At 33.2% G+C, this 15,859-nt stretch overlaps 1 protein-coding gene across 1 annotated transcript in view; it reads left to right on the top strand.

The window, feature by feature from the left end:
• Positions 1-14,605, top strand: part of Chc (clathrin heavy chain) — a 75,394-nt gene extending 60,789 nt beyond the window's left edge. The window contains exons 24-30 of the mRNA XM_089232257.1: positions 3,037-3,193; positions 4,116-4,234; positions 6,424-6,705; positions 6,820-7,101; positions 7,336-7,557; positions 8,655-8,730; positions 13,349-14,605. Of these exons, the coding sequence (XP_089088383.1) occupies positions 3,037-3,193; positions 4,116-4,234; positions 6,424-6,705; positions 6,820-7,101; positions 7,336-7,557; positions 8,655-8,730; positions 13,349-13,452 (1,242 nt within the window). The 3' untranslated portion in view covers positions 13,453-14,605. The remainder of the gene's footprint in view (positions 1-3,036; positions 3,194-4,115; positions 4,235-6,423; positions 6,706-6,819; positions 7,102-7,335; positions 7,558-8,654; positions 8,731-13,348) is intronic.
• The last annotated feature ends 1,254 nt before the right edge of the window (positions 14,606-15,859 follow it).

Raw genomic sequence — 15,859 nt, 5'->3', positions numbered from 1 at the left:
GGTAGCAAACACGAAATTTGAATGATTTCCCTAATGTAGTTTGTGAGCACAAGGGATCCTAAAAGGCAAAGAACAGATGAGATTCACATCAACCAGTCCATTCGATATTTTGAGTCCAGATATTTAAGAATTTTCCAGAATCTGTGCCTAAAATTTCCTGGCATGCTGAAGGCCTACCATCTTGTAATGTTTATAAAAACTAATGCAAGAGACATTCCTTATAGTAGAGAAAAGGAAAGTTTTTGTACCAGCTTCGTTAAAGCTCCATGAATAAGTATCGTTTTCGGTCTGTGTGTATAGAAAAAGATGAGTGGTTTGAACCACTCATTGGAATTCGAATTACAGTATCTTAAACTAGTGGTGGCATAGTGTTTGTGAAGAATTTATTTTGAAAAAAACTACAATCTCGTAAGAAACATAAAATACTTACATCTTACCATAACCAAAATAGTAATTCTCCTTATGAAAGAAACAGGCGATTTGATGTTTCTCCTTGCTAAAAAGATTCATTTGACATTTTACAATTGATAGTATTTAATTTTAAATTTACATTAAACTTATTCACATGAAAGAAATTTGTAAAACTACAGCAGGTGGTCGTACGGCATATAGTTTAGTCTTAAAAAAATGTAAGAATCTCTTTTCTCTTGCTATGTTCTTAACATAGGTTTTCTTTTTTGATAGTTTCTCAAGCAATAAAATTTAACAGAACTGAAGGATATGAAAGGTTCACTTTCCATTTAATGTGATGTGCTAAATGTGTAATGACCATACGATCCTATTTTACATGGCAATTTTGTTGAAAATTATCAATTTTTGAATAATTTTTTATGCTTATTCAAATGTGTAAATTTTTAAAATAAAAAATCAGTGGATTAATAATTCAAGGACATTAAATTAACAAGAATTAATTACCTTAAATTTTTTTATGGATGTGTGTATCCGTATGCCTTCTATAGGAAACTCTCCCAGTCAAAATGATCAGACCTGTCCTGTAAAGCAAATGGTTGCCATTTCTCCTGAAAATTTAACTTATTTGGAAAAAAATGTTTGTGAACCCTGCGAAATAATTGTTAAATGCAATTGGTGGACAACCTTTGCTTTGTTTCCAGAAACTGCTATCAAATTCTAGACAAATAGAGAGCAGGTTTTTTCAGTTTTATTTGTTTTACGGCAATATTTTCAAAATTATACTTTTAGCTAGTTTGTTGAATGGCTACATAACCTACCTTAAGACAATTGAATGAATGACATTATTTGAACCCAAAATTGCAAAAAGACTGCAAAAAAGGTTCTTTTTGTAATTTTGGGTTCAAATAACGTCTTTCATTCAATTGTCTTATTTAACCCAAAAGGTAATTCATTTCTAACCTACCCTAGTTTAGACCTGTGACTGTTTTGTTATCTCAAATAAAGACTTTCTTGATGAGCGATTTGCAGATACAAAAGTGGTGGTTGATATGATGTAGAAAATTTCTCTCATAGCTGCCGAGTCACCCAAATTATCCAGGCAGATCTCCCCATTGAAAAGTCTTGCCACAGAGAGCAACAGGCCTACAATGATACAATTATTCAATCATTACACTTCACTCATAGTTAAAAAAAACCGACCGCAGTGGTGATCGGCTGAAGTTGGTTTCCTGTGGTTCCCAACTTCGAGTCGGAAATGCGAGCCGATCTCCCCATTAAAAAGTCTCGCCACAGAGAGCAGCAGGTCTACAACGATTAATTATTCAATCATTACACTTCACTCATAGTTATAAAAAACTGGTGGAAGACAGCAGCACTACACATAACAAGCATTACACAGAAACAAACTTCACGTCAGGTTTCACTACACGTACATTCCAACATGTACCAATTTATTAGAGGTTCCGGAGAAGGAATATGGACGAGGTACATGTATGGTTTAGTAGTAGGGGTGCAAGAGCTGTGTCAAACTGCACCGAAATGGTTCTCTTGCTACCTGGTGCGGCGAATCCCTGCACATTATAATTGAACTTTTGTGGTGCTGATATGCGATGTAGAAGGTTTGTTTAAAAAGTATCGGACTCTAATTTTTTGTGAATGAAGCTAGGGAGATGCTTGTGTGTGCACCAATTTTTACCTGCTGCAGAAGCTGTCAATCGCTGACAGACTGCAGATGAGTGAGGAAGTGTGAGCCCATTGCATTTTAATTTTGACAAAATTACGAAAAAACATGAATGCTACTTCATTAAATTTTATATGCTAAACTTAATATTAGTGTTTCATGTAACCCTGTTTTTCCTGCAGCTTTCATAAAATGTATCGTATCCGTGGATCATATGTCGAACACATGATTTTTAATAGAATAACTCCATGCCCAATTACAGAGATGGACAAGAGAAGAGAAATACAAAAACACAAATACAACAAACTACAGAAAAAAAAACTGAGTGGGACAGTAGAAATACATACGGAAAAACATAACATGAATATTCAATACTCTCGTATAACTTTTAAGAAATTCTCTTATAGTTGAATTGAACATATCGGGTTTCACATCGCACTGATTATATATATTGCACATCTTAAAAATAGGGGACTGTCGTAAAATATTTTTTCAGGGTTTAGGAAAGCAAAAAGTTCGCCAAACAGGCATATTTCCAATTGGCACAGAAAAATCAAGTTGAAAAAGGTAGCAGTCATCAATTATATTATTGACAATTTTATACAAAAAGCAAAGGTAGTTTCTTCGACATTCCAATGATTGGAAATGGAAAAAATGTTGCAGTTCAGTTATACTTACGTCATTAATGTAGACGTGAAATTGCCTGTAAAACATGTAACGTAGAAATCTGTTCTGGATTGTTTCTAGAATCAGTGAGTCTAGATCGTTGCGAGGACTCCATATAATAGTGCAGTACTCTAGTTTCGGGAGCACATAAGTCCTGAAAAGTGTCGCGGTTGTTGCGATTGATTTTGAAATTATTGCTGATCCTCGCAGCAAAATTGGATTCAAATCTCTTGTTCCTGATTGAGTAGAGATTAATTGGGTTTTCTTTTTCTCGCCAGGTTTGTTTTGCTTGTGTGGATAATGAAGAGTTCAGGTTGGCTCAGATGTGTGGCTTACATATAGTGGTCCATGCTGATGAATTGGAAGACTTGATTAACTATTACCAAGACAGAGGTTACTTTGAAGAGTTGATAAGCCTATTGGAAGCAGCATTAGGTAAGTTGATTCTTCTTTTACATCCTTCGTTCTTGTGGAAGCATATTTTTTTTCAAATTGGGAGGGGTGTTGTTAAGCGGGAGAAGCCTCGACATACCTAACATTTTTCTTATCTAGTTTCAAGTGAATATTCATGAGTTAGACTTTTTCTGTTAATTGAATCAATTTATTCGTTTTATATGGAAAAATGCAATAGATCTCGGAAAAATACACATCCACCATGAAGAGGCAATGTTATGTTTATTACAAAGATTTTGACAGCTGGTTGATGCAAAAATAAATTCAGGAAAGAAAATTAAACTGCCTTTTTGGGGGAATCAAACCAGTGTCTTCTCACTTGCCGGGTGAGTACTCTATTCCATGAGACTACAAAGGCAACAAATTTTTTTCCCTAGGGCTTGTGTGCACTGAATGGGGCTGTACACGAACAGCCAGACCTAACTAACCGAAACCTTCATAGTAATAGCAGAGTGATATCTTTTAAGTGTTTATTAATCCTTTCCAAATTGTGTAAATAGACTGAAATATATTTGGATGTAACCCAAGAGGAAAATGTAGTTTTTTCCCCATCAATCATAAGTCTATAAACTATCAAGCAGCCCAATGGGCAAATAGGTTATTTGCGGAAGGAGTAGTTTGAAGGTTATTGTGGTACTCTGCTAAATATTTATACATTAAGACCATAAGATAAATTACGCATGACGTTTCAAGTCTTTTATGATTCAATTTGCTCTTTTGTTAGTACAAAGTATTTAATGGTGACCTTGTATATTTCATATAAAAGAAATTCTCGATTGTATCGTATTTTGAAGCTGTGGTTGTAATAAGTTAATTGATACAATGAACAAGTAAGATAGGTATGTGAACACAGGTCAAATAACGGAAGGAAAAGATTTAGTTTAATTGACTCTTTACTTTCTAGGTTTAGAGAGAGCGCATATGGGCATGTTCACAGAATTGGCCATACTTTACTCAAAGTACAAGCCATCAAAAATGAAGGAACATTTAGAACTATTCTGGTCACGTGTAAACATTCCTAAGGCAAGTTACAATCAGTTGTCCAAGTTTTAATCTATTTTATTATTTCGCATGTTGAACATTGCGGCTATGTAACAGAAACTGTATTGAAACCTTAAAGAGAATCAACGAACTTTAAATTAAAATTCACTATTTTATATTTAAAAATTTTATATGAAGGGTTGCTTGTTAAAAGTATATAATCACAATTGACTTGCATTGGGGAGGGGGATGATCCTGCCCTTATCCCAAATTTTCATATTATTAGTTGTATACAGAAATATTGAATGTATTCGGCTGTATATCATGTGAGCACAGTTGATACTAAATCACCCCAAATTTGAGTATAAAATAATGTTTGGTTGGCTATTTAATTGTATTGCATCTTACACTTATAATGTTTGATACAAAGATCAAATGAATGCTTATGTAGCATGAAAGTTTGTTCCTTAAATATTTTTGAGGGTAAACCAGTTTTCTTAGAATGGGGAAGCATTTATAGGAGACCACCATATTTCTTGAACATTGGTGCCAATGCTTCAGATTTCTTTTAGCTTTATTAAAATTTTTCGGCCGGGTACCAGATTCTTCAGATTTTTCATGTTTTTACAGAAAAATTCTTGAAAAATCTTCAGTTGTGCTTCACTTAAATGAAAAATCATTAAAAAAAATACTGTTAGTCCTTGCAGTTCCAGGCTGACCACATTTTATCAGGTAAAATATGGGAAATTAGATTTCAAGTACAGAGGAAATTAGTAGTTTTTTCCAATACGATTCCAAGAGTGACCAGTTGTTAATTGTTGGAAATTGTATTTTTAAAAAAGCCAATTGCGGGATATGAAGTGCTGCTACAAATCACAGTGAATTAAAACCAATTCTGCAAAAAGCATTAATTATGTCAAATATGTGAGATACAATATTCACATGTTTATAGTTATTTTTTTTAAGTTGGAAAAATAATTTTAATAGTTGATTTCAGTGAAGGATAAATTCAAATAGGCTTCATTGAAAATTTATGGGGAAAATCGGCCATTTTTATTTTAAAAAATTGAGATGGTTTAAAATATGAGAATATCCTGCGAAAAAAAACAGGTCATTGCATAGTCACCTTATGCAATCCCATAAAATCCCTAGTTTTTCTTCTGGCAAAATGATATCGTATAGTCCAGGGATCCTCAATTCCCTCGTATAGTCCAGGGATCCTCAATGCCCTCGTATAACCAAGAGCCAAGTCTTTTGCTAACTGTATTATAAGTACTGTATATATTCATGTATAAGCCGACCCTCCCACTTCAGGACCACCAAAACTGCAATAAATTGAAAACCAGTGTATAAGCCGATCCCAAAAAATCTGTGCATTTCAGAGGAAAAAAATTCTTATATTTTCATGCAAAATGAATAGCTTACGGAAATTTACAATAGAAAACGATTCAAACTTTTTAATCTGTTCTGAGTTTCCAAGCTCATTGTAATCCATCAGATCATCGTAGGGTGTGGCATCTTCGTTTTTACCCTCATCTCGGATGTCATCGCCATTGTCACCTTTCAAAGAGGATATCATCTTCAGTTCCGTCCATCGCATTGCTGATGCAACACTTTTTGAAGGATTGGCGGAAACAGAATTCCAAGCCTCATGTACCCATTAGCACACTAGGCCAATATCAGGTTTCTTCAAAGCACCATTTTTTTTTGTAGTTTCTTTATTATTGGAATTCATCCATCCGATCTACAAATTCCTGAAATAGTCTTGTTGATGCTCACACCTGAAGGCTGTACAATCGACGTGTTAGCTCACCTGGTATCAAAGCCAATGTCTTCAATTTCTTTGCCTCAGCTTTGACATTATTGGTTCTGTGTGATTTGAACATATCCCTTACCAATAATGCTGGTTTTTCGAACACTGCTACAAAAATGACTACTGATTGCAAGGGACGATATTTTCCTCATCAAAAACTGGCCAGAGTATAAGCCAACCCCCCACTTGAACAGAAAACTTTCCACGAAAAAACTCAGCTTATATGAGTATATACGGTACTTGAAATTTAGTCACATTTCTATATTCAAGTGTTTATTAAATTATTCTAATATGCAAGGTGTTCCTTAATTTTGTGGCATAATGTAATGGGTGACAGTTAGCGACACAATGTTTTTTTTCATTGCTTGTATTTACTGAGTTTGCCTGTATTAATATAAAAAGTGTCTGCTGTTTTTAGGTTTTGAGAGCTGCTGAGCAAGCTCACTTATGGGCTGAGCTAGTGTTCTTATATGACAAATATGAAGAATATGATAATGCAGTTGTTACTATGATGAATCACCCAACAGAGGCCTGGCGAGAGGGTCATTTCAAAGAGATCATAACAAAAGTTGCCAATGTGGAGCTTTACTACAAGGCTATTCAGTTCTATGTTGACCATAAGCCTATGCTTTTGAATGACTTGCTGTTAGTTCTAGCGCCACGTATGGATCACACTCGTTCTGTCAACTATTTCACGAAGGTAATTATTTTCTATTTCAAAAATTTTGGTTTTTGGGTTATATTATTTCACATGCATGTTAGTTTTTTTTAATAAGAAAATGTTATATATGTGACTTTTTTTGTGTATGCGCAGGTCAAACATTTGCCTCTTGTGAAAGCTTACCTGAGGTCTGTCCAAAGTCTCAATAACAAGGCCATTAATGAAGCCCTGAATGGTTTGCTTATTGAAGAGGAGGACTTCCAGGGTCTTCGCACATCGATAGATGCATTTGACAACTTTGACAACATAGCACTGGCTCAGCGACTGGAGAAGCATGAGCTTATAGAGTTCCGCCGTATTGCTGCCTATTTGTATAAGGGTAACAATCGCTGGAAGCAGTCTGTTGAACTTTGCAAGAAAGACAGACTTTTCAAGGTTAGATTTGATTCTTCATTGTTTATCCTGACTGTCTGACTAAAAAAAAGTAATGATTTGTTTCCACACAAAAGCAGTCTCACTATCGATATAATAGGACAATGTTACATATTTAACTTTTCTGTAAGTTTTATATCAAAATATGATCCAACCTAACAACTAAATCGAAAACTCCAGTATAAGTAAAGGTCTTATTATAGATACTGTATTAATCATGTTAGTTTATTTTGTCAGGACGCAATGGACTATGCTGCTGAATCCAAGATGGCAGAAGTTGCAGAGGAACTTTTGAGTTGGTTTCTATCAGAGAAGAACTACGAGTGTTTTGCAGCTTGCTTGTTTCAGTGCTACGACCTTCTTCACCCAGATGTTATCTTGGAGTTATCATGGCGGCATAACATAACAGACTTTGCCATGCCCTACCTTATCCAGGTCATGAGGGAGTACATCACAAAAGTAAGAATTCATTGCGCAACTCAAAAGTATTTCATTTGTTTTCAAAAATGACATGTACTTTGTCTCAAATGGTAGTATAATACTAATGTATAAAATCTTTAAGGTGACTTTGGAAAGGTTCAGGATGTCTGAGCTTAGATGAAAAAATTAATTAAATTGGGGCCGGGGAACTAGAGGGTTGCAAAGGGGCAACTGTCCTAGACAGCAAACTTTGGGGGGCAAGTTTCACTTGAAAAATCATAGAATTTTGGTAGGGCGACAAAATCATGTTTGTCCTTTCCTCAGAAAAATCCTAGTTACATCCCTGGTTAAATAATTATAATTGTGTAAAAGCTGTTAAACATTATCGGGGAATTTGAAGTCTCGTTTTTGGTGTACTTTTAGCAGGAAAATGTTCAAATAGAAAACATTTGGCCAGGTAAGAATGTTTTGTCTCCTTAAAAAGAAATTTGTCATTTATGTTAATTTTTGTCATGAAACTCCCACATGAAATTGGATCTATCGAAACTAGCTCAAGAACACAATAAAGGGGACAGCCAAATCATTTAAATTTGGTGAAAGCTTGTTTTAGCATTTGATTTAGTGGAGACACCTGTGTGAACCATGTCTTAAATCTCTACTTTGCTTATAGATTGCAAGACAACATACCCTGAGAATAATGGAAGAAAATTAGCACAGGCATTTCTGTTGAGTAACAGCAAGCACTTCAACCATCAAAGCACACTGATTTGGCAGATGAAAACATGGAAACTAATGATGAAAACTAAATAAAAACCTTTTTTGTCATGGGAATTGGAAAAAGCTTCATTAATCCATTAGAAAATTTTATACGGTTATGGATAAACAAGAAAAATTAATAGAAGATGTGATGTGGAAAAGCTAATTTAATTATGCTTGAGTTAGTGCTTGAAAATGTGATTTCGTAGCTAAATTGCTTGTAGAAATTCACTGAAAAATTGTTTGCAAATAATTTTTGTATAATTTTGGTATCATTGAACATGTTTTGCAAAGCTTCTTGTTACATATTATAATAATTATAAAGTGAATATGGTGATTAACGAAAGACTATTTCTCTAAATTTTTTTTTCTTCCTGTAGGTGGACAAGCTGGAAGAACTAGAAAATCAAAGACTGGAAGAATCTGCTCAGAATGAACAGAAACCGATTGTTTATGGTAACGACTCTCTTCAGTATTTATTGTTTATAGCAGGGATTGGCAAATCCCGGGTCGCCATGCTGAGTAAAAAAATTGTATAGGTGTTTACATTGTGCACAGACAAAGAATATTTTAAAGTTCACATTGCCGAATATATTGACAGTAGTCATTTCCATAATTTCTTAAGTTGAAAGATTTAAATTTTTGATGCTTTACAATTTTTGATGAAACAAAGCATCGTGAACTGGGGGGAGAAGATTCAAGAGTCCATGGTTGCTTATTGAAAACTTTTTAACTTTTTTGTTCACGGTGCGTAACATTTCTGGAGTTCTTAAAAATAAATCATTTCATACCCAGTTCAAGTGATAAAAAATGATGGGGGAATTTTTGATATATAGAAATACTTTCATAAAATTTTGGATTAGTCTAAATCACAGTGGTACTCGAACTTGTTTCCCTTGCCTAATTCATGGTTTCACTAGAGTAGTTTGGTAGATACTCTCCATGTATAAAAGAACCTTTTTCAAAGCATAAATACATACAAATCAATAATGTATAACCCCCTCTTAATGGTCACCCCACCCCCCTCCCAACCTCAGATGCAGTCCCTCTGTTTTATAGCCAAATGAAAATATCCTGGCAAAAAGCTTATTTAATGTATTTCAAACCCCTATTTAATGGTCACCCCCAGGTGCAGTCGCAGACATTTTCATCATTCATCCCATTAGACTAAAACCCCTGTACAAACACCAATAGTTGCAATTTAGTTTTAATTAGATAACAGCCAAAGATCAAATCTTCAAACAAATTTTTTATATTTGGCTACTTTTGAATGAAATTTTGGCTTGAAGTTCATGTTTGGCACCTGATGTCCATTTAGAATCTGACATGTGTTGCTGATTGTGCTCCTATATTCCCCACTGTTTATTTCGGCCAGCTCTAGTATAATCGTTACTCTCTGTCGCTAAGAGAAAAAATACAGTGAAAAACTTAAAATTGGAATTCATGTGTTTGTTTACAAATGAATCCAATTGTATTGGTTAAATACATTTTCCTGTAAACGCAATGATGGAAAGTCATTGGATTTAGTCTTTCAGCTTAAAATACATTTTGGAGTTGAAATAATCGGCAAATCCCACCAAAAATTGATTGATCAGTTTTTCCAAAAGATGTTAATTCAGCATAAAAAAATTGTGTGATATTTCTTTTGTAATTTTAATTTTGTATCAATCCAATAGTTATGTATTTTCATGACTTAAAACACATCTCATATTGTCAGAATTTCCTTCATATTCAAATAAAAAACCATTTCAGCTACTGTTAATTTTATTGGAAATTAAAAACTATAAAACATTTTTACATACACAAATTTTAATTTATGTACTTGTTCTTTAAAAAAAAAAAAAGAGTTGCCTAGGGGTAATTTAACCCATACTGGCAACCAATCAATGTAATTTAGGACCATAGTTGAAAAAAATTTTTATCATATAGATGCATTATATTAAAAATAATTGAATGCAGTTAAGCAAATAAGTGTTATGATACACAAATTTGTTATGTCGAACTAGGAATTTAATTTTAAAAAGGTGAATAAGAATTATGAAAGTTATATATGGTTTTTGCACATAATCCACATATCAACTGCTAAAAGTATATCAACTGCTTCAATGTTGGAAATTGTTGCAATGAAATAATTATTTTCATATTTATAATATGTAGCTATATTTGTTAATTCATTAGTATCGTAAATTTTGGGAGCTAAATAGAAGTGTTTTTTTAAATATTTCTTATATAGGGATTTCAGCAGGTCTCCTTGAAGAAATGAATTTTTTTTAACAAGAGTATATAGAGAATAACTAGTCATCGGCGTATGTTATTTTACCAAAGAGTTTTGAAGAAAAATCATTAATAAAGATAATGAAAATAATAGGACCTGAAATAGTCCTGAGGGACTCTTATACAGTCGAATCCTGTTTTAATGAATACCGTTATAGCAAAAATCTAGTTTTAACAAACACTTTTCTAATCCACCAAATAAGTTTACGTAGGAGAAATGCAAATACCTCGAATTCCTTTATAACAAAATTTCGTTATAACTACAGCCTGGATTATATGCATTTGCATATTTTGGCCTTTTTTAGCATTAATGCATATAAATGTGTAAAATTGAAGAATTTTCAGAATAAGAGTGCATATTTTTGAAAGTTCATTTAAGCGTAATCACTTTTTTATGATCTTTCAAATATTGCTAATAATACAGTAAAACCTCTTTTGCGTTCACCGGCGGGATAAAAAATTTGTTTGTAAAAGAGGGCCGTTGATCAGGGATTTGAAATGAATACTTCTGTTATACAAGGAAAAAATATTATTTGGCGGTAAAAGGTGTTTTATTGTTAAGGCTATTTCTAGTGATATGTCAAAAGCGTTCAATTTTTTTAGAAATAGTGTTGATATTCTTTTTTTACTGGTATTTTGTTACTGAGCAGTTACAACGAACGAGAAATTAAAAATTCCTGAATAAAAAATATGTAGAAGTTTTTTGCATATATGCAAGTATATGTGGGGAAATTTTTTGTAAACTAATATGCACTAAGGAATAGAAAATATTCATTTTAAAGGCATATCTGCTTTTTTGCATGGTAATTTTTTAAATGCATATTTTCTCATTTTTGATTTAATTTTCAACTTTTTCATGATTTTTTTTGTGTATATTTTGGCATTTTAAGTGCATATTTTCAGAGCGTATTTCATCGCTTTTTAGTGCATATAATCCGGGCTCTAGTTATAATGAAGTGACTTTTCCAGTCTCTTGGAGTTTGTTATAACGGGATTCGACTGTAGTTGTATATTCACTGAAAGAATTGAAGGGTTGAACTTTTTCAGTCCAAAGAGATCTAAATTAATGTTTCTGCTGTGTTTTGTATAGCTCGGTACCATCTCTTTCAACCACGTAAAAACACTAGAGGCAAAAATTCTTTCACTCCGCTGTAATAAAGGAAGAAAGCTACAACATAACAGGAATTAACGATTTTAGTCAGTGCATGCAGATGAAAAAATACTCAGTCCAGCACATGGGCAGTAGAAACAAGTTTGTGATGTGAAAAAAGCGATATTTGAATGTATTTTTTTTTTACTGATGTGTAATTCATCCTTTGTGCTTATGAATTTGAGGTTTTTCATGCATAAAAGTATGAAAATATAGATTTGTTGTCCTAAACAAACATCCTTTGTCAAGATTCTAGAGGAATGGATGGAAGTTGTAATAAACTTCCATTGTAAAAAAAATTGCCATTTTTTTTCAAGTTTGTACAAATTAAAGCCTATGTACCAGAAAAAATGCCCACTGCAGACAAGGCCAGTCAGATGCCTTCATGTAGATAGTTCTACACCACCTTTATTAGTAAAACCAGCCATGAAATTACTGTTGAAAACGAGCAAAAGGGGGAAAGGGCCATCAATACGAGGACATGCTTATCGAAGAATTAGTTTTGTACAAGGCTCCATTATTTTCTCTCATATGAAGTGCAGTGATCTGCAATCTTTAACAAAGTTTCTTTTCAATCAATCCGTGAGATTTTACAAAGCTTTTACAACTTGATGCAGGATGGACGTGAGAGAGATGAGCAGCATGATGTGTACTTGGGACAATGATGAACATTTTTTTTCACAATATTTTTCTGCACCAACTACCAATAATTTTTTTATCTACTTTCAACTTAATTCGTCATACCATGATAAAATATTATAATTATTCAAATCTTACACAATGTGTATATGTCCGGTTTCAGAATCCTGCCCAAACTACGTTTTTTTTTTAAGGGGGGGGGGTGAAGCAGAAATTTTTTTATATAAAACTATTTTTATTTGCTTTTTCAAAATATTTTGGTTCAAGTTTTATATAACATGTACCTGATATAAAATTAAAGTTTAACATTGTAGTTAATTAAATCAGATTTTTAATAAAACCTTTGTTTTCATCTCCTGAAAATTTGTTTTATGGACAAACTATTTCCCCCGACGTTTCAATTATTTGTCTTCACTCGGTTTTGTTACATTTAAAAAAGAACTTGACATTTCACCTCTAATATCGTTCGATAGTTTATATAGCAAGATCTCGTGTGATTGACATTTTCAAATGCTTTCTAGATATTGAGAAAGGGAAACACTGTTTTTTTAATTTCTCTGAATACTTTCATAGATAAACCTACACAACTCTAATGAAGTATTTTTTGTACCATATGACTTCCCAAGAAATCTGATTAGAGGTGGAAATTTTGCTATTTAAAAACAGTAATCTATTTTTTGCTGCAGTTTCAATTTATTTTATAGCCTCGTCTCATTTCTATTTAAATAGGGTGGTAATTATTTAATACATTTCTATATCCAGCTTTTTTTTTGAAAACTAATAATTGTGGCACATATTTCAATAGTCAATATGTTGGTAGTATTAGCATACCTGTAATAATGTAAATGTCCTTTTACATATTCATAGGACATTTTTATTTGGTTGCTTTGACAAAGTTGATACATTTTTTTTTTCTTTAAACAGACATTGTTTTAGTTTCATTGGCCTGAGTTTGTATAATTGTTTCCTAAAGTTATTGATTTGTTTTCTTTCTGTTATTCTGTGTTACAGCTCCAGAACCGCAGCTGATGCTGACAGCTGGTCCCGGAATGATTGCCCCGGGATATACACCTTACGCTCCACAAATGCCCGGTTATCAAGGTTACGGAATGTAAAAAAAGTCAAACCCTGGTTTATTTTTTAAAAAAATATGCAAAAATAAGAACTGATCATTTAAAAAAAGTAATGTTACATAGTGGCTGAGTGCGGAAAAAAGCCTGCAGGATCAGGGCAATCTCTCCCCGTTTTACAAAGATAAAAGCCAAAACAACAGAAGTTATGTGTGGATTTTTTTCGTCTACAAAAGTTATCGTTTGTGCTTCACAATATATATGTATTACCTGTGTGTAAATGGGAATTTTTCTTTTGATTTTCGAAACAATGTTTGAGCATCATATAAAATTTGCCTGTGAAAATGCTTCTAAAATCGCCAGGGTTTTCTCTTCCCCCCCCCCCTCCTCCGTTATTGATTTTCCCTATTAATTGATGACTAGACTTGATTTTTCTGCCATTATGTATACATAGTATTCATTTGGACTTATTTTCCCCCTCCCGGTATTTGATGGAAATACTTTCGCCCCTCTTTTTTTTTCTCCGTTGGTGTTTTTGTGTTATTGTAATATAACTTAATTCCAGATGTATATGTCGAGCGAGCATGTAGATATAAAGTTTTGGACGGTCGGTTTGTGCGACAGTTTATTTAACCGTAACTCATATAATATTATATATATATGTATGTTTCTTTTTGTTTTTTCTTTTCTCCCGATTTTTTGGTCTTAACGTGTTTATAATATGAAAATCGAATAGTCATAATTACATTTTTAGATGTTGATCTTTCTCATCTTCATTGAATGATACCTAGTGCTGACTAGACGGTGTTATTTTTTAAAAAGTTCTTCGTTATATTTTATACGATTCTGTCTCCAGATTTCGCTCCTTTTTTTTGTTTTAAAAGTATATTATTGTAAATCTATCGGTATGTGGACATCGTTATCTCGTTCTTGTTTTTTCACTTGCACATCATTTCAATATTCTTTTTGGTAAGAAAACAAATATTAAAAAAACATTTGGGTGTAACATTGGCTAGAATCTGTATTTTGATCTTTAGACGATATATATATATAAAAAAAGATGTCTCGATGGAGATGTAATTATTGTGAGCGTTATACCGATTCTAGTTGACCGGATTAATGTAGAATGCAATCGTTATAAACAAAAAGGCAGTTTGTTCAGAACAGGTTCAAGTAAATAAAAAATGTTTTTCTTTGAGATTGATTTAGTGTTTTTTTTCTTTGTTTCATGAAATTGTGGGAAGTCCTATGAAAGCAGACTGAATGCTTAACCCTTCCAATGTTTTCTCCTGCCCATGCAAAAAATCCTTAAAAGTGGAAACGAGGAAAAAGATTATTCTAGTCTTTAAACGTAGTAGTATATAAAAAGTTCTGAAATTTATTAATTCATAATTTCTTGCATAATATCTATGATCACTAGTATTGATCGGGTAATCTTTAGGTAGTTTAGTCATTCTTTGAAATGTGTACGATATGTGCACGTATAAATTGAAAATTGATTGAACACACAGAACCTGTTTCATTGGCATTCCCTTCGGAGTAACTACAGACTTGCGAGGCCTTAAACGTCTGCACGATTTTTGAGACTCGCGCAACCAGATCTTTGGAAGGTTAAGTTGTGGGTACTCCATCGTCCATCACGACAATGTGCCTGCTCAAGGGTCCTTTCTGGTGTCAGATTTTCTGTCGAAACATCAGATTCCAATACTTCTACAGCCAGCTTATTCCACTGATCTTGCCCCATGTTACTTTCCTTGGATGAAGAATTTAAGGGGGCAACAATGCTCAGGTTCCTGAAGGCGAGCAGCAATGAAGGCACTGGAGGATGCGATGAAAAAGGTTCCAATCTGCCTTTATGCATTTTTGCTTTTCATGCAGATATGTAATCGCACAGGGTAGTTAATTCGAAGGAAACAAACAGGTTCTATCTGAATTCATTTTTCTGTAATAAGTCTCTGAACGTGAGAGTGTGCTTGCAAGTATAGTACAGTCGATTCCCGTTACAACAAACTCCAAAAGACTGGAGAAATTACTTCGCTGTAACAAAATTTCTCATTATAAAAGAATTCAGTTTTTTGCATTGTTCCTATTTAAACTTATCTGGGGATTAGAAAAGTGTTCATTATAAAACAATTTTTTTGCTATAACAGTATTTGTTAAAACGAGATTCAACTGTATTGTTTGAATAGGATAAAATTTGAGAATGCTCATTGACGAACGGTTTAGGTTTTTAGAACACTATTACATGGTGGTAAAAAATAAATGCTTAGAATAATGTTTCAATTTTTTAAAAATTTAGTGTTTTTCATTTAAAGCCTTGGATAAAGTAGGCCACTCCTTGAATAATTGACTAATTATTCTCTAAACAATACTGAATATAAATTCATAAAATAGGTAAATAACATGGTGGTAGCAAAATATTTGAAGATTGTGTAGAATACACTCACCACAC

The sequence above is a fragment of the Pholcus phalangioides genome, unplaced genomic scaffold (assembly GCF_987345545.1).
Source record: "Pholcus phalangioides strain wild (caught in Gottingen) unplaced genomic scaffold, Ppha-v1.0 ptg000005l_1, whole genome shotgun sequence".
NCBI lineage: Eukaryota > Metazoa > Arthropoda > Arachnida > Araneae > Pholcidae > Pholcus > Pholcus phalangioides.
The sequence above is the reverse complement of the archived record's forward strand: the minus strand, read 5'-3'. Positions and strand labels throughout refer to the sequence as shown.